Here is a 24,782-nt window from a genome sequence, read left to right as displayed (position 1 = left end):
AATTTTCAGAGAAAATTTGAACCATTTGAGTTTCTCCAAATGGTTTCAATATATTACTCGATATGCTACGCTAGAAAATTGGATATTTCATCTTTTTACGTCCTTGTCGTATTTTCTCGACTCTCACCCTCTTTATCAATTTCCCGAGAAAAATAGATCAAGCCTTGTTCTTGGCTTTAGATTCGAAAAGCTGGACATTACACCGAAAAGCGCGCAGAAAATTAAGCCCGTTCTCGAGAGGTGGATGAAGGAGGCAGAAGAGAGGTGAGTAATACTCCTATGAACTTTAAGAATTATCGCACGAATACAACGTGAGAAAATGTTTTCCTTCAAAAAAAGGTGTATCAACACGTATTTATGCCGGAAGAGTATCATAAATGCAACGTTCCCCTCGACGTGCCGTATAAACACTCTATAATTAATATAAATAACTAGAATTCTCCAATCAAGGAGAGAGAGAGAGAGAGAGAGAGATTTTCTGGATTGCAAATCAAGTCCTAACGTTGTATTTCTGATACATAATTATTTCGCAATCGTCCAATGCGGCCTCGACTTCGCGTCTGCGCGTCGGCGCGAGAGCGTGCGAACGCGTGCGTGCTAATTGGTAATTCGCTAATTGAATCCATCTGATTAATTGCGGATCCGTTTAATAAATATGTGGAATGTTAATTAGAATGGGAGAAACCGTTACCGCGCGCGCGCGCGAGGCGGCTACTCGCTGCTCGCGGCGGCAACGCAACGCGACCGTCGGTGGCTCCGGCTGTGACACGAAAGATACTACCGATCCTCCCTAAGAATCTCGGGAGCCCGAGTATCCACAAGGTGTAAATTTTACGAGACGATAAAATCTAATGAGCTTTATGCCGCGAGCTAATCAGGAATCGCATATAGTCGTGCTACGATTAAAACGCATCGCGATACGGTTTTGACATCAAAGCGTTAATGCGCTCTTCACGATTTTTGAAAAATAAGATTGGATATTAAATTTATCACGGTTACATCTACATTATTATTATTGACTTGTATTCCTGATTTTTATCTGTTTATCTTTATCCGTAATCCCGCGTTAATCAAAAGAGGCTAAATATTATTCAGTTCGTATTCAGTTTTCCATTTAGCTTAAATGTGACTGCATAATTCTTTTTATGCAAGAGTATATAAAAAAGATGTACATGCAATTTGAACTATTGCATTTAGCGCTAGATATAAGAAATATGAATATGAATATATACAGATCTGCAAAGTTTCGTGCCTACACACTCGCAATTGCGAGAATAAGTCGACCAGAAGAAGAAATACGACTGCATTAAACAGAGCCGTGTTTATTCGCATAAAAGCGGAATGCTTGGCGATCATCCGCCGGAGCCCAACGATAATAATCGCTACGCTTCGAGCCGTGAAAGAAAAACCGCGGCGCGGAAGCGCGGCGCGGAATAATCGAATCATTCGATGACCGAAGCGCGCGCGGTAAGTACGGGTGCGCGGCACGGCCGGGCCGTTTCTCTTTTCACGAGAGCAAGCCAGCGCAACAATGACCCATCCTGCATTCGCGCGGCGTGGAGCTAAGCGTCGACCGTGCGCCGGCCGCGTCCGGGAAAAATGAAAGCGGCTAGTTTATGCGGTGCACGTGCACGATTTATCTGCCGAGTAATTAAACTGTGGACTAATTAAAATCAGGTTTCTGATGTACCTCTCCCCCGGCGTCGCTCCTCCTACCTACAACGCCACCACCACCGTCATCTCGCTCTTACCTGCAGCGGCATCGCGCGGAGCGGCGCGACGCTCTCTCTCTCTCTCTCTCTCTCTCTCTCTCTCTCTGTCATTCCTCCTACCTTCACGCAGCCTCCCAGTCCTCCTTCCTTCTGTTCCCGTCTTCCTTCGTCCTTTCGGCGTTTCGTTCAAACTTCTCCGCGCGTCTCCTTCTCCCACACCTGTATAACACGCAACGATGTGTAACACCCACGCACCGAGCTTACACGCAGCTTTCACGTTCCCTTGCGTATATTAACTCACGTTTATTTGTCTCCTCTTTCTTCGCCTACCTCTTCCACCCCTTCTTGCGCTATCCCGGGCGTTGCTTCTCCATTGCGCTCGCTCGCCGGTCACTATAACGCATACCAACGACGACGTGACATTCAAACCCCCGTCGAATCGTCGCGTCGCGTCGCGTCGGTTCTTCGCGCTCTCGCCGACTTCTCCATTAGCATATTGTTTTCGCGAATTCGACGAAATATTACCGCGCGATGCTAATGGCCCGCCGTGTACTTTTTTCGACTCGACAGTTGGTCATTCGGAGTTAAATTAAAAACATAAATTTTGAGCCGGCACCGTCGCACCGCGAGCGTACCTATGACTATGACCGTACACCGTACACCACCATCGAGCTCCCCCTCGCGGCCGTACACCGTACCGCTTCTCATCGCTCACCCGGGAGTCCCAACGGAAGTTCTCCGTTCTCCCTGTTTACTGTCGCGGTCGCGAGCTTTTTCCATATCGCGCCTTGCACCGCGCCACCCCGATAATACTACCCGTCAAATGAAATTACGTCGACTGGCCGCGCGACGCCAAAAAAGTTTGCGTATACTCTCGACTCGACACTCTCGAGATCGGGTATTTTCTAATGTATCGATTTCTTAAGACGAAACGATATAAGGTCGTCAGATGATATATATATAATTGGGCATTGATTTTTCCGTGATAATTTCATGGTTATTACAAATTAATATCTTGCATTAATTTAATTAGGAAATGGCTGAAAAATAATAAATTCATTGTTCGTCAATTTCATTGTTCGACATTCAATATAGAATCATTTAAAATTTTATATTAATCTGCTATTCTACTCAATCCCATTCCGTTCTACGGATTAAAAATAACAAACTTAAGCAAACAGATGTAGAAATTTATGCTGGCGAATAAATCTTGCAAGAATATCTGATTTAATTTAAGAACTGTTCATTACTATAATATCTTTAATGCGCATGAAAAATGCAATATTAACATTGATAATAACAAAAATGCGAGATAAGATCGAAGCGCTTGCTCGTGTCTTCTTAATATTTAAGAATTGTGAAAACGGACAATGTTTGAACATAATAATTACCCGAGATTCGATGAATTTGGATGACGAATGAAATAAAAGCTCGAGTTTAAAAGCGCCGCGGCTGTTTGTTCGCTAATTTTATTTGACTTGACGCCGACACCGCCGTCGCCGCCGCCGCCGCCGCCGCGAGTTCTGTTTCGCGATACGAGGAGTAAGTTTCGACTCGTGAATCAACCCGGGTGTGTACTCGGGGAAAAATCCAATACCGGACGCGCGGGATATTTGCGACCGAACGTGTCCGAGCACGAATATCGTGACGCCGGTGATTTCCTTTTTTAATCAGTATCCTATTTCGCGCTAACGTAATTACGAACGTGCAAAACAGTAAACAGAATTATTTTTTCACATTGGATATATAACATTATTTCATAAACCACAGGATAAATTTTGAATTCGACGTAGACACCCCACGGACGTATAATTAATTATTGTAAAAACGCGACGATTAACCGGTCGGACTTTTAAATGGGATCCTATTTCGCGATTTATAATCATATACAGCAAGCATATATATATTTTCATGAAAGTATAAACGCGCGCGGTAATGTTTAATATAAACGCCGGTGATACAATCTTCCGAATTTGAGCAAGAGTAGTGCATCTGATTCCAGGTACAAGAGCGGCGTTAATCATCTGACGGACTTCATCGGGGTCGAACCGAGCAAGAAGCGGAAACGGCGGACTTCCTTTACGCCCCAGGCATTGGAACTGCTGAACGCACATTTTGACAGGAACACTCATCCTACTGGTTAGTTTCCGCCTACGTCTGTCTGCTATGATTAAGCGCAATGATCTCGCTATTAGAGAAGCTAACTAATTCTTTTTCGGAGCTATCTCGTACATTTTCACACCCTGGAAGTTTCTATTTCTTTTTTTTTTTTTTACAGGTAACGAAATCACTACTTTAGCGCATCGATTAGGATACGATAGGGAAGTGATAAGAATCTGGTTCTGCAATAAGAGACAAGCTCTGAAGAATACGGTGCGGATGATGTCGAAGGGCGTTGTATAGGGAAGGACTACGTCTACCGAGCAATCGGGCAACATGTGAGAAAAGCTTCAAACTACGGACGACGAAGAGCACGTTTCGTGAAATTTTCCAATCTCGCGTTTTCCTCTAGCGTAAATAAAACAGTTCTGATGCGAGAACAACTTTTCGTGGTTTGTCACGGAATAAGTAAGGAAAAAAAAGCGTTTACTCTATAGAAAGCCATATTTATCAAATTCGCTCCGGCACGGAAAGATCGTTCTAGATCGAAGCGAAGTCCTTCGAATATTGTGATCGCAGGTGTATACGACATCTATATATGTAAATAGCTTTAATCTACGAATATGTGATGTATACATGAGTCGAATATCGAAAATTGATAATCTGAAATCGTTGTCTCTCATTTGGTACCAATCCGTCGCGCGCTTCCAATTTTCATAGATATATATCCATCGGAAAACACTGACTAACTGATCCAGTTTCGAGTTTCGAACGAATGGGCTATCGGCAATTGGTAAGCATTAACGAACCGATGGACGTAAATGCCTCGACGATCGAAATTATACGCGAGTATCAGTTTGTCAGCAAGCAACTACAGAAAAATCGCTTCTAGGCTTCTCTAATTAATTACAGTTGCTTGATTGCAACACTTGTCGGGGCACGTACGTTTTTCGGAATACGATCTATCAAAACCAGGCAGAAAGATACGTAAAATCGTCGCACGAATAATTACAAATTTAGCTACCTTTAAAACGGTTACTTACAAGGATGCTAGCACGTAAGTGGCGAAACGTTTAAACAGCTACGTACAATTGATTCCTAATTAACTGGCGGAACAATCGAAAATGCACTTAAAATGGAAAGGATGGCAATCTTCCGCGCGCAGTAAAAACTGCGACTGTGTCCGATCGGGGGGGGGGGGGGTATCCTGAAATATCATTGTCGCTCGTTGAGTTGCGCAAATAAAAATATCGCTTAGATAACAAATACAAAATAAAATCATCGTCTCTATTGATTATAATATCATCCTTTGCATACGTATACACTGTTATAACGAGCACGATAATATTTCTATTATAATTTCGGTAATAAATCGGTCGACAGTTTTTGGTGAGCGCGAGATGTGTAAATTACAAGTATATCTAGAAATCAATGAAATTCCTTTAGCGACTAAATAATGCAATAACGTCTTTGAAAGTATGCTATAAACGATTATATACCACATGCCGCTCCTGAAGTTATATTTAATCCTGTAGGAAAAGAAAGAAAGAGAGAGAAAGAAAAGGAGAGAGAGAAAGAGAGAGAGAGAGAGAGAGAGAGAGAGAGAGAAAGAGAGAAAAAGACACAGTTAAAGACAGGCAAGATTCGAGTTTCTGCAAAACTAGTCCGTGATAATCTGCCATGTAAGACGTATACGTGTTATAAACGAGCACGCATCCTCCGTTCCTATACATATATGCGATCCGCTTATTCGCTGAATAACGATAAAGATCGGACGAAAACTTCGATTTTATCAGAGCTTGATTTCGATCTGCGGGATATTCGAACGAACATAATTCTTCGATCGCGAAATACGCTTCTGTATCGGCTGCTTTCAATTTTGATTTTGTATTTACAATTGCGCGAAAAGAAAAAAAAATCTGAAAGCACTCGAATAATTCCTTTGAGTATGCGTACGGTAAAAAATATTAAAGACGCACGATTTTGAAATCGAAGAATTATTTATGCATTATTATGTCTCTCTTAACAAAAAAAATCATAATCGTTAATAAATACGTGGCCATGTACAATTGTCTCACACATTATAGTGATTGTTAGACGTTTGATTTGCATTATGTTGACGCAATCATTTAATAACAAGCGATCGACAACCCGCAGTCGTTTTCACGCGTAAAAGGATATTTAAACGAAGCTCTTAAAATACGGTTTTCTTAATACTTAGCAGACGCGTACGTTTAATGGGTAAGAACTGTGCATAAAATGTACTTCATCCTCTTTATAATGGGCTATTCATTACGATAATATTGTGAAATCTCTAACTTGACGAGTAGCTAGGGGCGCAAGGGTAGCATGTACATATTACGATATACCTAGACATTGTAATATTATAATTAACTTTTATTATCATAGCTATAAAATAGCTGAATTCATGAAAAGAAAATTTACATGGTTAAAGAAAATAATAAATTTCTAAAAGTAAATAATATTTTAAGGTTTTACTTTTAAGCCTGAGACGAGCAAAGTGATCTGTTCCTAAAATGTACTATATAAATAAAAGAGAGTATGAAAGGCGCGAAGAAGATGAAGTGAGGGTTGGAAAAAAGATATATGAGGGAGTAAATCGCAAAATTCAAAATTTTTTATTAAGAAGAGTGGGATGTGTATGTTATCCTTTTTGATAAAAGAGCGAAAATGTTTGTACAGAAATATTCCGGTTATTAAATTTTGTTATATGAGCGAGTAAGGGAAAGGGAGAGAAAGAGAGAGAAAGAGAGAGAGAGAGAGAGAAAGAGAGAAAGAGCAGAGCGTCGAAAAATCCGCGGTAGTGATAAAAATAAAAACGCGAAGACGGTTTAAGAATTATGTGTATTTTCTTCGTGAAATTGAAATATTCAAATAGATCCTTACGAAAATATAAACATGAGTATTGCAAAAAAATGTGAATTGTATTCGTGAGTGTCATATTAAGGAAGATAGATCCACGGGCGAATGTTTTATAGCAGTTTCCAGCTGAATTGCTCGCCTTGTCCGGTAATTTTCGTAAATTAAAAATAGACTAAACAAGAACGGGTAAATACTTCATAACCGCGTGTAATAAAGAAGAAATGAATACCCCTAAAACGAGCCACGTTGAGACACGAAAAAGAGTTACAAATCAATAAGAGGAAACTGCTCATGAAACATTGCCCAGCGAAACCAAAGTTCCTACTACGTTTTATAAAGTATATAACTATGAACTGCAGAACTTGAATTGTAAATACGATGAATGCAAAGTTAAGCTAATAATCACGATACAATCAATTTAAAGATGCTAAACTACAATTCGCCGATCAATTGATTCGACATTACCGCTATCGGAAAACGTCGGTTCGATTATACGAATATCATGCAACTCGGTAATCTGCCTTCGAAGGCGGGAATCAATTGATTTCGGCAACGAAATAAGCACACAGTCGGCAATTAAGCACATAAGTATACAATTAAACTAAGCAGCCGTAGCTTTAGCTTGAATGTTAGCACCTAGGCACATGATGTAACATTAAATTACGTATTTAAAATGAAGGACAAGAATCTTAGCCGTTAAGCGAATACCTGTGTAAAATTTAGTAGGTGTCCACAAAAATAAAATAAAAACATATATTGTGGTACAAATAACAAAAAGTCGTACCTATGACTCTTCGCGATTAAGACATTTGATTTTCAAATAAGTATAACCATGTACCGTATGTATGTTTTTTTGTAATTTAATTTGCATGACATGTAACGTAAAATCGGTTCTAACTTATCAAGCTAGACATTTTCATAAAGCTCATCTTCTCGATTTTATTTCAAAAAGAATACGTTTCTTTCTTATTTTAATAATTTCAGGCACATCTAATAGGCTTTGCAATTTATTTCTTATGTATTTTAATTACAGACCTAACATTAAGTGAACGATGATTGAGAAGCATTTCAGGCTTCTTTTAGAAACTTTTTATCACACATATTTTTGTATTAAAAGTTTTTTTATATTATCGATTAATCTCTCTATTAGCCAACTCAAAATCAGGTTCGTTGTCAAAAAAAGATTCTGTCCGCCTGAAAACCTGACCACTCGATAACAATGTAACCGACCATTCCAACGCACAGTATTTCGATTAAAAAATACAGTTTCGTATAAATGCACAAATATGTGTATATGTGCGTCATTAAGACAATATACCTCCACATGAAGAAAATAGAGAAAGCTGCTTCTTCTCGACCAGGAAATAATATACCACATAATGCTGAAAATCGCAAGCAAGTAGTCGTTAATTGTAAAATATTAAATTATCGCAAGTGTATTGATTAAGATAATTTCGTTCGAGAAAGTTACAAAGATAAAACTTTGTTATACTATTGGTTGGTATAATACCATCAGTGGAGATATTCATCTATGAGTACGATTTTACGTTCAACAAATAAATTAGGAAATTCCACTTAATGCTTACCTCACAATAATTTGATTAATTGTTTTATTAATTGTTTTATTAATTATTGATTAATCAATATGCGATATTAACATTGCGTAAAACACCGTGGCATGCACCGTGGCAAGCCACAGTTGATTTTTTGTATTTTACAGTTTTCTCCTAACGGTTCAACACTTAAAAAAAATTGCAACAGTTCCGGCCTTAAGTATAGAAATCACTTTTTAAAACCTTATAAAGATGGATACATGTCGAATTTTTATAGATTTTTTTGTGACAGAAACGCTTTCAAAAACCCTTTAAACTTAAAAAGACTCGGGAACATCAGTATATGTATTAAGTTTATTTTTTATAAAATATACGTAAGTATATATAATATATATTATACATATACATATATATAGGTGTATATATATATATATATATATATATATATATATATATATGTGTGTGTTTACATTATTAGAAGTACATGAATTAAATGACATAACGTTGATTAAATTAATATAATTTAAAAAGCTTTATATGTTTTAAATTTTGAAAATTAATTCTTACATTTTCAATTATCACTTAACATATTAACCTGCTTTAAAATCATCATGCAAGATGTAGAGATGATAGATATAGCGTTGATATGACTTTTAATAATCAATTTACTGTGGATTTATATACAAAAGATTTTTTAATTGGAATGGCAACCCACGCATCTCGTTTCCTCTTGTGTTACGGCATTCATCCTGATACTCAGGCTTATCTCTCTCAACGGAAGTTTTCCAATTCCGTAAAGTCAAGACTCGGTCCTTTCCTAATTATCGGCATGTATATATAACTTCGTGTTATTTAAGCACGGCGAATAAAACGATACTGGAGATAAATCGCGAATGAGCCGGACGATTATATATATAGTTTACTCACTTACACTCACCTCCAGGTAGGTATTATATGTCGACCTTTATAAATACTTTTATAAATCGTACTTGTCGATAATTATATTTACATGTTATTATCATGGCAACTTAAGACATTATTTATAATGTCTTAATTAATGTAAATTTATCAAATCCGCTTATGTACGTCGCGTCGTAAATCCATTGCACCGTGTATCTATTTTAACTCTCCGTGTGCATATGTTTTTTCCAGGGCATACGTGGGTCTGTCACGTTTGACGCTATTTTTCCCGTTTTTAAAGTATTTTAAAAAGTCTACAAAATATCTGTCTATATTGTAGTTGACGATTTTATATAGTTATTTTGACATTAAACATCGTTTATTTAATATTTTATGACTGGCATGCAAGTTTTAAAGTTACCAGCAGCTATCATTTTGGCTCGGACGCCGTAAACCCACGTATGCACACGGAGGGTTAAGGTTTTATTACTTTTAAGCCTGAGACAAGCAAAGTGATCTGTTCTTAAAATGTATATAAATAAAAGAGAGTATAAAAGGCGCGAAGGGCGGAGGGAGGGAGGAAGGTAAAGTGAGGGTTGAGAAAAGATATAATGACCGAGTAACTCGCAAAATTCAAAAGAGCGAAAATGTTTGTACAGAAATCTTCCGGTTATTAAATTTTGTTATATAAGCGAGAAACGGAGAAGGAGAGAAAGAGCAGAGCATTGAAAGATCCGTGGTAGTGATAAAAATAAAAACGCGAAGACGGTTTATTTAAGAATTATGTGTATTTCCTTCGTGAAATTGAAATATTCAAATAGATATCCTTACGAAAATATAGACATGATTATTACAAAAAAATGTGAATTGTATTCGCGAGTGTCATATTGGAAAATAGATCCACGGGAAAATGTTTCAGAGCAGTTTCTATCTGAATTTCTGGCCGTGTCCGGTAATTTTTGTAAATTAAAAATAAACTAAATAAAAACGGATAAATACTTTATAATCATAAGTGTAATAAAGGAAAAATGAATACCCCTAAAACGAGCCGAGACACGAAAAAGAATTACAAATCACAATAAGAGGAAACTGCTCATGAAATATTATGCCCAGCGAAACTAAAGTTCCTACTACGTTTTATAAAGTATATAACTGAACTGCAGAACTTGAATTGTAAATACGATGAATGCAATAAAGTTAAGCTAATAATCACGATACAATCAATTTAAAGATGCTAAACTACAATTCGCCCATCAATTAATTCGACATTACCGCTATCGGAAAACGTTGGTCGGCTATACGAAAATCACGCAACTCGGTAATCTGCCTTCGAAGGCGGGAATCAATTGAGCTCGGTAACGAAATAGAAATATAAGCACAAGTCGGCAATTAAGCACATAAGTAGGTATACAATTAAACTAAACAGCCGTAGCTTTAGCTTTAGCTTGAATGTTAGCACCTAGGCATTATGTAACATTAAGTTACGTATTTAAAATGAAAGATAAAAATCTTAGCCGTTGAACTAATATCTGTGTAAAAAGGTGTCCACAAAAATAAAATAAAAACATATATTGTACAATAGTACAAATAGCAAAAAGTAGTTCTTATGACTCTTCGCGAATAAATTTTTTTTTATTTTTAGATAAATAACCATATATCATATGTATGTTTTCTTTTTGTAATTCAATTTGCATATAACGTAAAATCAGTTCTAAGCTATCAAGTTAGACTTTTTCTTAACTCTCATCTTCTCGATTTTATTTTAAAGAATACGTATTCTTCTTATTTTAGTAATTTCAGGTACATCTAGTAGACTTTGCAATTTATTTCTTATGTATTTTAATGACTTATTATTAAGAAAACAATGATTGAAAAACATTTTAGGCGCGTTTCAAAAACTTTTTATCAGATATATTTTTTTAATTAAAAGATTTTTATATTTTTGGCACTTTGTGGTAATATTAAAAGATAAAAATTTTGACATTTTTTTACAATTTTCTACAATTCCGTCAACTGAAAAAGATACAATACCTACTGCTTTTATATTTTATCGATTAATCTCTCTATCAGCCATCAACTCAAAATCAGGCTTGTTGTCAGAAACGGCTCTGTCCGCCCGAATGCCTGACCGCTCGATAACACCGTAACCAACCATTCCAACGCACAGTATTCCGATTAATAGATACAGTTTCGTATAAGTGCACAAATATGGGCTGTACACGTATGTTATCACTGAACCAGTAGACTCCCACAAACGGAAATTAGAGAAAGCTGCTTCTTCTCGACCAGGAAATAATATACCACTTAATGCTGAAAATCGCAAATAAATAATTGTTAATTGCAATATATTAAATTATCGTAAGTGTATTCATTAATATAATTTTCATTAGAAAACCTCACAAAGAAAACTTCGTTGTACTATTGGTTGGTATAATACCATGAATGGAGATATTCGTCTGTCGGTATACGATTTTATGCACAACAAATAAATTAGGAAATTCCACTTAATGCTTACCACACAATAATTTTTGCAATTATTAACAATGCGCGATATATAAACATTACGTATAAAATTATTGATCAATAACAAGCGATTGAAAATTGGATTTATATTTGTTTCTGCGGTTTCGTCATTTTTCTTACCATTGACTTGTACCAGCCAGACCGAATCGCACACACCCCATAGACCTGACAGCAGAAAGAAGATAATACCCTGTTCTGGCGTTGGTTTCCACTGTAACATGTAGATGAAAATACTTAAGTGCAAACAAAAAGCAAAAATCATCACGGGCGTTCTTCCAGTCAACTTCACTACGGCTCCTGTAGCGAGTGCAGCTATGGCATTTGTGATACCGAAACATATCATCACGTAACCAATATTACTAATCCCCCAAGCACAGGAAACGAACGACTGTAATAAAAATAAAATACACATTAACGCTTTCTAATACACAAATTCCCCTCTTAGCATAAATATCAACAAAAATATCATTCAGGAAATTGTTTTCAGTCTCATATACAGCTTACTAACAGCATTATAATCGGCAAATAAAAACGCTTGTTCGGCCCCAATAAATAACGTTATCGGCAATATTAAAAGTTGGTTCTTTTCTTTCAATAGTTTTAATGTCACGGCCAAGAGCTTGAAACCAGACGTTCCTTTCACCGAGCGGGTTCTGTTTCTATCGTATCTATATAAAATGAGGATTCCAGCTTCAAGAAATTTCTTACACAGTATATACTACAACTCGTGTTATAATACAAATATACATTTTGTTATATTTAAATATATAATATAAATATTTTATAATATATCTGACAATTTTATAACCACGAAGTATAAACGCAAGATTGAATACCTGGATAAGGAATCGACGGCAAACGCAATTATTGCGACAGCTAATATCATACAGCCTAAGTAAATCCCAGCAATGAGGTGTATTCGTTCCACTGGAGGTGGCTGCAGATTTGGATTTTCGTTTTCTGGAGACAGCCCACAGAAATTTGACCCGCAAGTTTCGGCCACAACGCTACTGTTCAGAGTAACGTTCGTAACGACCGTGTCGATTCCGTACGAAAGAACTGCAATCGTAGAAAAAACATTGATAAAATTAATAAAGATAATAAATTGATTACTAATAATAATGAAATTATTTCTGCGAAAATATATTTGCCACGGGGAATTTGCAGCCGCATTAAAAAACTGTAAGCGTAACACGTTACAAGAATAGAGATACTGTTGATTATCGTGCCGATTATTCTTCTATCGTCTGTCCAATAAGCATAAGAAATATGTGTTTCAATAAAACGAAATATGACCATTAGAATGCCCGACCAAACTCCAGTTACTGCGTAGCTTCCGTTCGTTGTTTTACAATCTCGTAATTCGCGGCGACAGGCAACTTAATTTCGTTTTCATCGGCACTCGCGTTTTTATAGCTTAGCAGAGACGCATTTATACGCGCTTCCGCAAAGATTGCACAGACTGCAGATAAAGTTTTTGTTGCATTACTTTGTCCCAGTTTGTGATTCCGTAATCTCGTTTCATATAATTTTGTCTTGAACTTGAAAATTAAACAATTGTAACAAAAATGTATTTTATCTGACAAGAGAAGCTTAGACGAAAAAATACGTTATCACGCTTTTTATTTTAAAAAGTTGTAAAAAGTTTATCTTCCTTTCTATACATTATTATTTTGATAGACCAGTCATAATTTTTATAGTTTTCTTTGTATCTTAATAAAAGCAGTCAAAGATTAAATTGCATTATACGAGAAACACAAATAACATAACTAATAAATAAAATTTAATAATTGTGAGTTTTTGTAATTATCAAGAGACACGGTAGTGTCTCGCGCCGAGTACACGCGGAGCGAGACCGACCGTGACTCTTTTACGCGATTTACATATACGAGACACGACTAGGCATAGTTGTAATTATTTACATATCTGATGGGCAATAAAATTCTTATATAGTTCATTGATATTCACAATGATAACGATTCTATTTTATATACGCTATAAGATACTGCAAAGCACACACACACACACACACAATTATAGATTCATTCTTACGTCATCAATGGTGCTTTTAACATTTGCAAACGAAATGTTCAAGTCGAAAACAGACATGAATAATATGCTAATAACAATTTTCTCAACACGTTTAATCCCTGAAATATAAATTTGACCGTCGCATATGTCCGTAACAGTGACCCACCTGCTGAAGATATAAGATTCCCCCACACCTGTGCCATTTGATAAAACATGAAGAAGAGACCGAAGAATCTTGTAACAAGGACATCCGCTGCTATATCTGAAACGGTCGAGTAAGCTTCTGCTGCCACAGTTAAATAAGTACATTTTGCGCACCAAAGCGGTCCACCGCCTAATCCGACCAATAATCCAGCGGGAATCATAGTGTAAAATTTGGGATAAAACTGCGAGGCTATGAAAGGCATATAAGCCAATATAGAAAGTGACATTGTCCACTTGCATCCTAACCAACTGGAACACAGAATCATATATTTCATTCAAGAATTATATATTATCTTTCATTAATTAAATTTATTCATATCCAAATTAATTAATTAAAAAATTAATTAATTAAAAATTTAATTAATTAATTAATTAGATTGTTTTTTAAAGAAAAAAACATATTAAAAGTATTCAAATAATTATAAAGATTAATGTAATAATCTTAAAACATTAATATATTGAACGGCATATTAGAGGCTTTTCGTTTTAGACGTTGACTAGGAAGATGTCATACTAAATCCTAGCGCAGATACCTATAGATATGTTCGTTTCACTCTTGTCTAATGCTGGAACCCGCGGGGGTTCCATGTAACGTAATTCCGGGCCAAGGTGAAAACGACAACGCGTAATAAAGTTTAGTGCTGTGGGACTGCGTGCAAAACTCTAGCTGTATGTTTCACGTATATGGGAAACACATCGAATGTTTCCGGTGTCTACGATGATTGACGATATACATCTCTCAAAAACTTGCTATTCATTCTACGACAACAAGTAACGGCAGTCAGATCTGACGACAGTTTTCCATTTACCTCGAGATGATGCAAACCATTTATCACGGCAATCATATAGTAGTCGCCGAAAAATATTGCTGAATCGCTATTGCGTCGAGTCTCATACCGAGTTTTACCTCACAAGAAATTGTAATTATGCACCAAACGATTTGAATATATAAACAAAATTACTTAAACTTTACCTTATGATTAAGGCGGGTAGAAAAATGTTGCTGAAGAGTAGACTGCCATAAATCGCCGACAACGTAAATGTGCCTAGCGATTGATCTGCATTGATCGAACTCTGCAAGTTTGCGGCTCCCATGAAGGCAGTAAAAAGCACCATGAAAGCGCAACCGATCGCTAGAATGTTCTTCATAATTCGCCATCGTTCCGATGGTTCGAAATTCGGAGTCGACGCTTTCAAAAATTGGCCTGGCATCTCGGTTTTATTAAGTGTCATAACTCAATCAGTGTACGACATTAATATTTGTTGGATATTCAATATCAATTTCGCCGGTCAATGAATTCACTTGTGACTGTGACTTGTTGGGTATTTTGTTTGTCCTTTGAAAAATAAAAATATAGAAATGAATTTATAAAAAATATCGCTTTACTATCGCTAATATTTTTGCTTATTCGTAGTGACAAAAATTGTAACTGTATGTGAGATTTAACTTCGAGCTTTTCAACTGCAACGTACATTTTAAATCGACTGAATTAATAGATACCGTTATTCGAAAATCGGTCGCGATTTTCATCGCGGAGGATATCGGCGAATGATTATGGACTGAAATTAAAACTGAAACTGAATATTCACATTTATTCTCATAATGGTCACCAGCCACGTGATTTGCGTAAAACCAATAACGATTTCAAGGTAATCAGCGAACGAGAGAACGCGATATTATAACATGTTGCGTTATTATAACATACGACGAACACATTGTTTTGTGACAAAAATGCTTCATTTGCACGCTTTTTACTACTAATATTACAATGTCGGCTTTGATCCGTGTAGCGCTTCACGTAGGAATGCGACAACGAAACTCCCAATTCGAGAGGAATTGCATAACCGTTTTCTGTTCGGCGCGGCGTAGCGACGAGATACACGGTTACCCCCAGCATCGATAGGCAATCTGTCCTTGGGAATAGGTATCCTTGCTCCTTTCACGCACCTTAATCGCACCTGATACAATTTCCATTCCGACCGTGCACGTCGCTTGGAATATATAACATGCCGATCGACTGGAACCCTACTGTCACACAAAAATAGATGCACACGACAACGTGACGCAAAACAAGTTTATCGACGAAATGTCGAGCAACATTGTGTAAATAGAGTTTGATGAAAAATCTGTAATGTAAAAACACCAAGATTGTTGATTGCTGTGCGTACGAACATTTATCGAATAAATAAATATATATACAATATATATATATATATATATATATATATATATATATATAAGTTAATTTTATTAATTTTTTAATCTATTAATATATGTGCAAAAATAAATTTGCAGAATGGCTTGTGTTATGTTGCAAATTAATTGGATACAAGATTTACTTAATGAATCTCTGCTCGTTTCGCTTGAAACTCGAATATTGCAGTACTGCAGTACTGCAGTATGAATAATTGCTTTGCGAACGGATAAATACTCGATAATTGTTTTAAGAACAGAAAACCTGATACCGAATGAACAAGGAAGCTGATGTGCGTGCTTAATTAAAATTCATGATATAACTCGTAGACATGGAATATTATAGCAGTTATTCTATTTAGACAATCACTTGGGAAAAACAAGTCACGTTTAATAGATTCTGATTAGATCTCATGCTAAAGTGATGTTTAAAGCTGCTTGCAACACCATCTTCAACTATAAATCCAGTAATCACGACGTTAACCCCGACTACTGCGAATGCTATATTAATTAAATAATAAGCGCGGGATTACTATTATAACGGTATGTAGTGTATCGACTATGAATCCGCTATATCGAAGAGTAATAGTCTACGAAAATGAGGACACCCTCGCATATGCGTCCGTACCTATGTCGTGCAGTTCAATTAGCCCCTGGCACATCACTTGTCATTTTCACTCTACGACGACCGCCGCACACAAGTATGTAACTCTATTGGATAGGGCTTACAAAACAGCAATATAATGATGAAATATTTTACGCCTGACATAAAGTAGAAACATCAAGCAGTCAGATTGCAATAATTCTCACAAAAACTTAACATCTTCTATCGAAAAACCCGTTCGTAAATTGTGAAAAATGTATGATTTATACGTATTTTGCATACCGGTTTTGAACGCCTCCACGCTGATTACTTGATTATCGTAAGTATAATTGAATTTATTTCCCAAGACATCCTAACAAATATATATATATATATATATATATATATATATTTGTTAATAATAATGTTTATAATATAAAATATATCAGTGACTATATATATATATATATATATATATATATATATATATATATATATATAGTCACTGATATATTTTATATTATAAACATTATTTTATGTATAATAATTTTTTAGATAATAAATGTGATATTTTTTTCGAATAACATGCAGAAAGAATTTGTGATGTAAAATGTACGTATATAAACTTTTCTCTCTTGTAAAACTATTAATTAAAAAAGGAAAAAAATTTTATAAATTTACATATTAAAAAATAACACATATTTTTTAAATTCCATAAAATTATATATGTCTTAAGTTGTGGATTTTGTAAGTTAGGTAGGGATAATTTGGAACATTATGTAAGTGAATGCACGGTAATCAGCGACTGGTTTGTAAATTTAGGTAAGAGCTATAAGGAAAAACTAGATACACTTTGTAACGATGAATTAGGAATAGAAAAAGAGAGGATACTAAAAAAGCTTTGAAAAGAGAAAGAGAGGAAGCGGAAACATAAGCGAATGAAGTATGTTAATAGCCGAGGTTTATAGTTTTATATGGTGTGGATAAATGAATGTTTAAGGTCTATTTGTAAACCAAGTTCCTTTTCTTGGCTTTAAGCTTGAAAATAAATATATATCTATCTCTATATGTCTTAAGTTCATATTATACGTATAATATATATTATATATTTACATTATTGCAAATACATAAATTAAATGACATAACGTGGAATTAATATAATTTAAAAAGCTTGTGTTTTTTAAATTTTGAATTAATTCTCACATTCAATTATCACTTGACATTAGCCTGCTCTAAAATCATCATACAAGATGATAGATATAGCACTGATGTCTGACTTTTAACAATCTATTTACTGGAGATTTATATACAAAGGATATTTAATTGAAATGACAACCCACGCACCGTTTCCTCTTATATCACAGTATTCATTCTTATACCTGAGCTTACCTGTCTCAACCAAGGTTTTCCAATTCCACGAAGTCAAGACTTGGTTTTTTTCCTTATTGTCGGCATGTATAACTTCGCGTTATTTAAGCACGGCGAATAAAACGATACTGGAGATAAATCGCGAATGAGCCGAACGATCGGATGGTTAGCCATTCCCCACTTACACCCACCTCCAAGTAGGTACGATATATCGACGGCCGGAACCCTGCGCTAGTAGGGATCATGATGTTTATCGAATCGATGTCGGCTCTCTGCGTCCGAGGCACGTGTCACGCCATCGTATCTTAATCGTAAAGACTTTAAGCTATGCGATCACTTCGATTAACCATCGCGTCCGTTATCCGCGGTTACGGTCTCATTGATCTGTGCGTGATCCGTGGCATGAGCTGTTCTGTAACGACTGAGGTATCTATAGTAATCTCGAAGCAGTGACATTTATATTTCTCAACAAACAGACGGAACAGAATGTCTCAACCCATAAAAGATCCTGCAAACAGTCGACCGTATCTCACGGATATCTGTCAAGCACGACGCTGAAATGGGAATTGAAACTGAACGAAGAGAAAACATAGGACGGTATATAATCGAACGCTATAAATTGTACGAAAGATCAAATCAGAAAGTAAAACATATTCAAGCTAGAAATGTGTGAAGTTCAGATTCTGCCACTGATATCGGGAGCATCAATCTGACCTAAATTAGATTTAATCGATGGAACATAATCCACTGTAATTCTCTCTCTCTTTGATTCGATGAAGTTGATTTCGGTGATGCGCAATAGACGACACTCTGATGGCAGCTTTGACCAGAAACGGATACACCGATTGCCTAAATGACAATCAGCATATGAGTTGGAAACCATGCACGAGAGACATACAGAAATTATAGTAATTAATTATGACCGTGCTGTTGCAACGGACGCGAACAGAATACCAATGGGCACCAACTTCATCTGGTCTAGCTTCTCATTGATTTTCATAACAGTCAGAGTTAATAAAACTATCAAACTTCTTAATATGGACTCGGAGTTAAAATTTTTATAAGAAGAAAATCTTTCTAAAGCTGGGTAAAATAGTGTATTTGGCCAATAAAATTTTCTCACTTAAATAGAGCGGAAATTCACGATGGGGAAGACTAACGAATTTCGCTTAAGTATGTTCATCAATCGTTAGAATTAATCGTCGATCATTCTATCAAACTCAGAGAAAGAACCTGTTTTTCACACACTTACGATTCCGTCTATTACTTATCGTCTACTTTTGCTATATTGTAGTTAGCGTTAGAACAATAAACAATCGTTTATTATGACTAAATGTATTATAATTATATGTGTTACGATTATATGTATTAATGAAAAAGAACTACGAAAAGTAGGGATTATAATTGTCCTTGAAAAACAATGTACCTCTTTAATAGTGATTTTTTAGAATTGTACTTATTGCTTTTATAAATCGCACTTGTCGATAATTATATTTACATGTTATTATCATGACAACTTGTACGGTAATTAGTCGTAATTAATGTCATAATTAATGTCGCAATTAATGTAAATATATAAAATCCGCTTATGTACGTCGCGTCGTAAATCCATTGCATATATTCACGCTACTCTAAACACAACCTCCATCGAAACTGTTTCAGAATATTCGACAGAAATGTCTGGCACACTGGACATCGAAATTGAAATAACAAACAAAGCTTATTCGCGTAGTCAAAGTGTGGAAAGCTTTACAAAGAGCGGTTTGTAAATAAAATGTTTCTTTGGGCACGATTCACAATAAACTTATCCAAAATCGTCAAAGTGCTCTACATGAACTTCATTCTACGTTTACGTCGCAATCGAAATGCGATTTTCACCTTTGATAAGATCAATTTTGTTACAAAATTCTATATGCTGTAGATTGCAAAGGAGTCGCAATTTAAAACTTTATGCGCTTCGCTTAACTTTATATTTCATTTCTAATTTACCTTTTTACTATACAGGTCATATTTTGTGGGATTTAGTAAATATATTATAAAAATTATTACTTTGCTTTTAAAAATAATATCACTGTTTACAACAATTGAAATTCAAATTACAAAACGTTAATTAAATTTTCATTTTTCTGATCGTACATATAGTAAAATAAAACAAGAGAAATGCAAACAAACATATCCTCTTCAATATAAAACGGTGTTTGAAAAAGCAACAGAAAATTTAGCTAAATAGAATATTTTACTAGTTGAGTTTTTATATAGTGTTAATTTCTTTCCCGATTTATATTTGTTCCAATAAAAAAGATGATTTATATGTCACAATCTACGTGGAAATTCTAGTAAAAAGTGCAGTATCTTTCAGTTTTATGATTAAAAATGTAAAGCACACACTTTTTGCTACTATTTATATCCGCAAATGAATTACGACCGCACCTACGTCTAGTTTCATCCACTGACATAAAGCATAAAACAAGTTGATACCAACTTTCAATTAAATCATATAAAGCCTGTAATTTCCTGATGCACATAGCAATTATATAAATCCTGATTGATTTTTTTTCGAATCGTCTTTAGAATTTATTGCTCTACAAATAATTTAACTTATCTTCCGGATGTCAATCAAATTTCATATAAAATTGGAATGTATAAATATTGAGAACAATATTTCAAATAATAATTTGTTCTGAATTTGTAAATTGAAACTCGTTTATTTAAATTACTAGTATAAGTTCACGTTTAATTGCTAGTATCAAAGAAAATAAATTTTCAAACAGGTGGTTTTACGTGCGCGCAAAAGGATGGCGATGATATTTCTATAAACGTCGCTATGAAAAATAAATTGTAAAATAATCGTAACGATAAATATTTTGAATCATTTCGGGATACAGCATGTCAGCGTGTCAGCGCTAAGACACTTCAATTACAAGGGTAAGAGAGCATACTGACAGATATACGCTGCGGCGTATTTCGTGGCATGCATATGTTGCATATCAACCGGAATTGCGCGTCCGAGGGCGAGTCTCGCTCCACTGAGGCCCGTATAACATTCGTTAACAGCGAACGGGAGGATAGAGACCATGACTGCGTTGTATATCTTGGAGACGTATAGAAGCAATTACAAAAGCAGTGCAAGAATAATTACGTTGCGTTCAATAATTTCAGGTTTCGACGTTTTGCTTGGTCTAATACAAAAAATTTATACATTTTATCTTTTCCATTTTTTGTCTCTTATCTTCTATTATCACGACGAAAGAAGTAAACCATATTTTAATCAAATGCAATCCTTTTTCTTGAAAACATGGTTAATAAATTTCGAGGAAATTCAAAGCATTGTCAGAGCTATTTTAAAATATCGATTGTTGTTAAATTCGATGTTTTTGAGATATGAAAAAGAGCTTAAATTTATTTTGTTTTATTTTATACAATATTCTTGCATAATTATATAATTAAGATTTAGTATATAGCAACATAATGATGCAATCAAAGGTGAAATTACGCGCAACAAAATAATTATGGTTAGAAAATTAATATTCCAGTAAAGGCAATTACGAAGCTCCTTGAATTATCGATTTTCTACCAAATCTGAGCAACGTTCTTCAACAGGATGTATTGTGGTGCATTTTCGAGGTCTGCAATAATTTTGCTTCGCTGAACTCGCGATACTCGTATAATATTCACTCGCTTTGTGCGAGAGATAAAGATGCGGTAACCGGAAAACAATAAACGACAAGGCAACTCGATTTTCGAGCATTCTTGACATAACGATGTAAATAGTGCTCATATCACCCAGCATTTATCAATCTATATATATTTTATATTTTATTTTATTTTATATAAACTAAGTAATTTATTATACGCGCAATGGATTTATTTATATGTATTTTCTATAATTTTTGACCTCTTAAAAAGACAGATCACAAAGTTTATATTTAAAATTCTTCCCAGTGCGGAGAGATCGATTATGACAAAAATAACAACATCGTTAATCATCGTAAACAGTGTCACTTGATTAAATTTACTGGCTTTGCAGTCTGTTTTTGTATACTTATTCTTATACATTTTCACGATTTTCGTACTAACAGAGTCTTTTGCGTTGTAATGTGAGGCTAAAAACATTCTGATCAAGAATCGAGTTCGAGACACCTCTGAGATATCTCTAGAATAGGAATTTTTTCGTTACACTCAAAATAAATGGTCAAAACATTAGAATTTCAAATGAATAGCATTATGGAAGTCAAAGCACGAAGAAGAGAAAACTTTGCGTCCTTTTTTTTTATATTGGCGCCGTCGGAATACATATGTCGAAATTACGCAATGATTGCTTTTGGAAAATATATCACCATACATGGAAATAATGAAATTTCATAAATACATAAATTCATAACAACTTTAAAAATTACCGGTGAACATTGTCGTGAATAAATCAGATCTAAAAACCGCGTTTTTTATATTTAAACAAAGCATAATATATATGTATGTGTATGTTATGTGATACGACAAATGTTTCATATTACAATAAGAAAATAAAGAGAAAAGAAGACGTCAGAAGAAACATGTATATAGTCACACGCGTAAAACGACATGCGAAAAATATGTTCATTTTATGAAAAGTATATATTTTTTTAGTTTCTTCGTTACAGTCGTAACAGATACACGTTATTCTTAAACTGGGCGAGAAGAATGTAATTAATTTATGCTAATCAACAATTAATATACATAAAAAATAATATAATCTTTTTTTTTTAGTTTTCCTCATTAAAACATTATCTAGAGAAAGAGAGTATCTCGGCGGTATTTTTAAAACACATTTATGTTGCTCCGTTGCATCGTATTTTACATCTAAAAACAGTTTCCGGGGTTTGCTTTTAAAAATTCATATATACCGCGCACGTAATACGGTCTGGATAATAAACTCATGGACGCGCAAGTTGGAACAAACAATTGTCGCACGAGATTACCATCATCAATGTAACATCTAACAATTACGTGCCCTACAAAATCAAGGTATAAATTTAGCATTAAAGCGTATACGTGACTAATAAGGTTTTCCCCGTTTGCCGTGAAATTTAAACAGCTGCCCCACATCCCGTTTAACGTAGTCGATAATTGGCGCTTGTATTTCGCCCTCTATTTCCTTCTAGCAATGCATAATGACATGCTTGGGAAATGCATCGAGAAATGTTCTATCGAGGGATTACAGCTCGGAACGAGCTGCCAGAAGTTCGTTTGCTCATCGCTTGACTCAAATTACCGGAACGCGCGCTTTGTTCGCGCTGATCGCGCGCGTATCCTCTAAATACGAAAGTTAATGACATTCATAACGGAAATGCGCGCTATCATAAATTTCATGCAAGTAAACTTTCGCCAATAAGCTTCGATTTAAAAGCGCAATAAATTTGCAAACGGGAGATAAAGCATGGGCCGGGGTCAATTCCCGTAGTTTCCGAACTACCGTGCGAGAGAGGCACGGCACGGAAAGAGATAAAAAGAGAAAGGGAGTTATTGCCGACGAGGCGAGATGTACTGCATGACTGCAATTCAGAGTTCCGTCAAATTGTTTTAATCCATTTGCGGGGAAGATAAAACCGCATCGAACTCGCAACGTCATTATGCCTTACGACTTCGTTATCAGATTTCATCTCAGTTCTAATATTCTCTCTGACGTAGGGTTTTAAAAGGCATTTCGATTTTCCGCCAGGAAATTTTGCCACCAGCAATAAACGAACACCGAACGAATTGTGCGGCTGGATTTCTCGTTAGAGCGCTCCGGCTCGTCATTGCATCCGCCGTAATTTTACATTACGAAGCTACGTCTGCGCTGCAGCTAACGTTTCGTCCATCTACCTACATCCGTCGGTTACGACTGTAAGCTTTATTCTCTCTTTTTTTTCTTTTTTAGGAGGCACGCGAGGTAACGAGATACGACACGAAGTGAAATCCATTTGTACAGCGGGCCATGCGCATGGGTCGCGATTTCGCGATATTAATACTAGTAATGCGAACGCGTCAACATAACTTCGAAGCGAATTACACGGGTCGTGTAAAACGCGGAAAACAGAAGCTCTCAGCGTCCTTTGTATAATTGTGTTCCGAACAGTTCTCGTGAGAGTGCCGTCGCGCAACTTGGAGGTAATTTTATCCGCGCATCTATATTTCAATATAAAGTACAATCGAATACCTATTCGATTACGGCTTCCCATTGATATCGTCTCGCGATAACTCGAATGAGATGCCGAAGATCATTCACTGTACTTTATATTGAAATATAGATGCGCGGATAAAATTACCTCCAAGTTGCGCGACGGCACTCTCACGAGAACTGTTCGGAACACAATTATACAAAGGACGCTGAGAGCTTCTGTTTTCCGCCGTTAAATGATTCGTCTATAATTAAAACGAAAATCCACAAAGCTCGGCATTTAAACTTTGATATTCGCAAAAATAAAAAATGGTTTAGCCGTGGTACCTATTAGAAAAATTTCCGTAAAAACCTGGTTAATCTGCGTAATGCTAATACTTATTTAATGACCTATGTCAAATTTCCAAGTGATTTGCGAACGTTCGCTTGCCTTCATCGAATAATTTAGACATTAAGCTAACGGTGTGTAAACGGAATATAATATATATATATATATATATATATATATATATATATATATATATATATGTAGATCAATATACATATAGATAGATAGATAAATAGATAGATGAAGAATTTATACGTATAGAGAATA

General features: G+C 35.5%; 2 protein-coding genes across 9 annotated transcripts in view; one reads left to right on the top strand and one right to left on the bottom strand.

Moving 5' to 3' along the window:
* Nucleotides 1-6,612, top strand: part of Pdm3 (POU-domain protein pdm3) — a 153,366-nt gene extending 146,754 nt beyond the window's left edge. For 3 of the 5 annotated variants that reach the window (XM_077415237.1, XM_077415239.1, XM_077415236.1), the window contains 3 exons: nt 181-264; nt 3,700-3,851; nt 3,991-6,612. In XM_077415237.1, the coding sequence (XP_077271363.1) occupies nt 181-264; nt 3,700-3,851; nt 3,991-4,115 (361 nt within the window). In that variant the 3' untranslated portion in view covers nt 4,116-6,612. The remainder of the gene's footprint in view (nt 1-180; nt 265-3,699; nt 3,852-3,990) is intronic. The other 2 variants (XM_077415240.1, XM_077415238.1) reach the window with 1 other exon arrangement.
* A 3,305-nt stretch (nt 6,613-9,917) lies between these two features.
* The window catches only part of LOC143902387 (UNC93-like protein), a 126,339-nt gene continuing 111,474 nt past the window's right edge, over nt 9,918-24,782 (bottom strand). Inside the window, exons 1-7 of one of the 4 annotated variants that reach the window (XM_077415246.1) lie at nt 18,073-18,256; nt 14,880-15,243; nt 13,869-14,155; nt 12,508-12,730; nt 12,180-12,339; nt 11,792-12,059; nt 9,918-11,458 (exon numbers count right to left, since the gene is read on the bottom strand). In XM_077415246.1, coding sequence (XP_077271372.1) covers nt 11,196-11,458; nt 11,792-12,059; nt 12,180-12,339; nt 12,508-12,730; nt 13,869-14,155; nt 14,880-15,139 — 1,461 coding nt within the window. In that variant the 5' untranslated portion in view covers nt 15,140-15,243; nt 18,073-18,256 and the 3' untranslated portion in view covers nt 9,918-11,195. Of the gene's footprint in view, nt 11,459-11,791; nt 12,060-12,179; nt 12,340-12,507; nt 12,731-13,868; nt 14,156-14,715; nt 14,851-14,879; nt 15,244-15,854; nt 15,936-18,072; nt 18,257-24,782 lie in introns of those variants that run through there. The other 3 variants (XM_077415248.1, XM_077415247.1, XM_077415249.1) reach the window with 3 other exon arrangements.

Source organism: Temnothorax americanus, unplaced genomic scaffold (assembly GCF_048541705.1).
Source record: "Temnothorax americanus isolate GAGA-0224 unplaced genomic scaffold, ASM4854170v1 Scaffold4, whole genome shotgun sequence".
Classification (NCBI taxonomy): domain Eukaryota; kingdom Metazoa; phylum Arthropoda; class Insecta; order Hymenoptera; family Formicidae; genus Temnothorax; species Temnothorax americanus.
The sequence above is the reverse complement of the archived record's forward strand: the minus strand, read 5'-3'. Positions and strand labels throughout refer to the sequence as shown.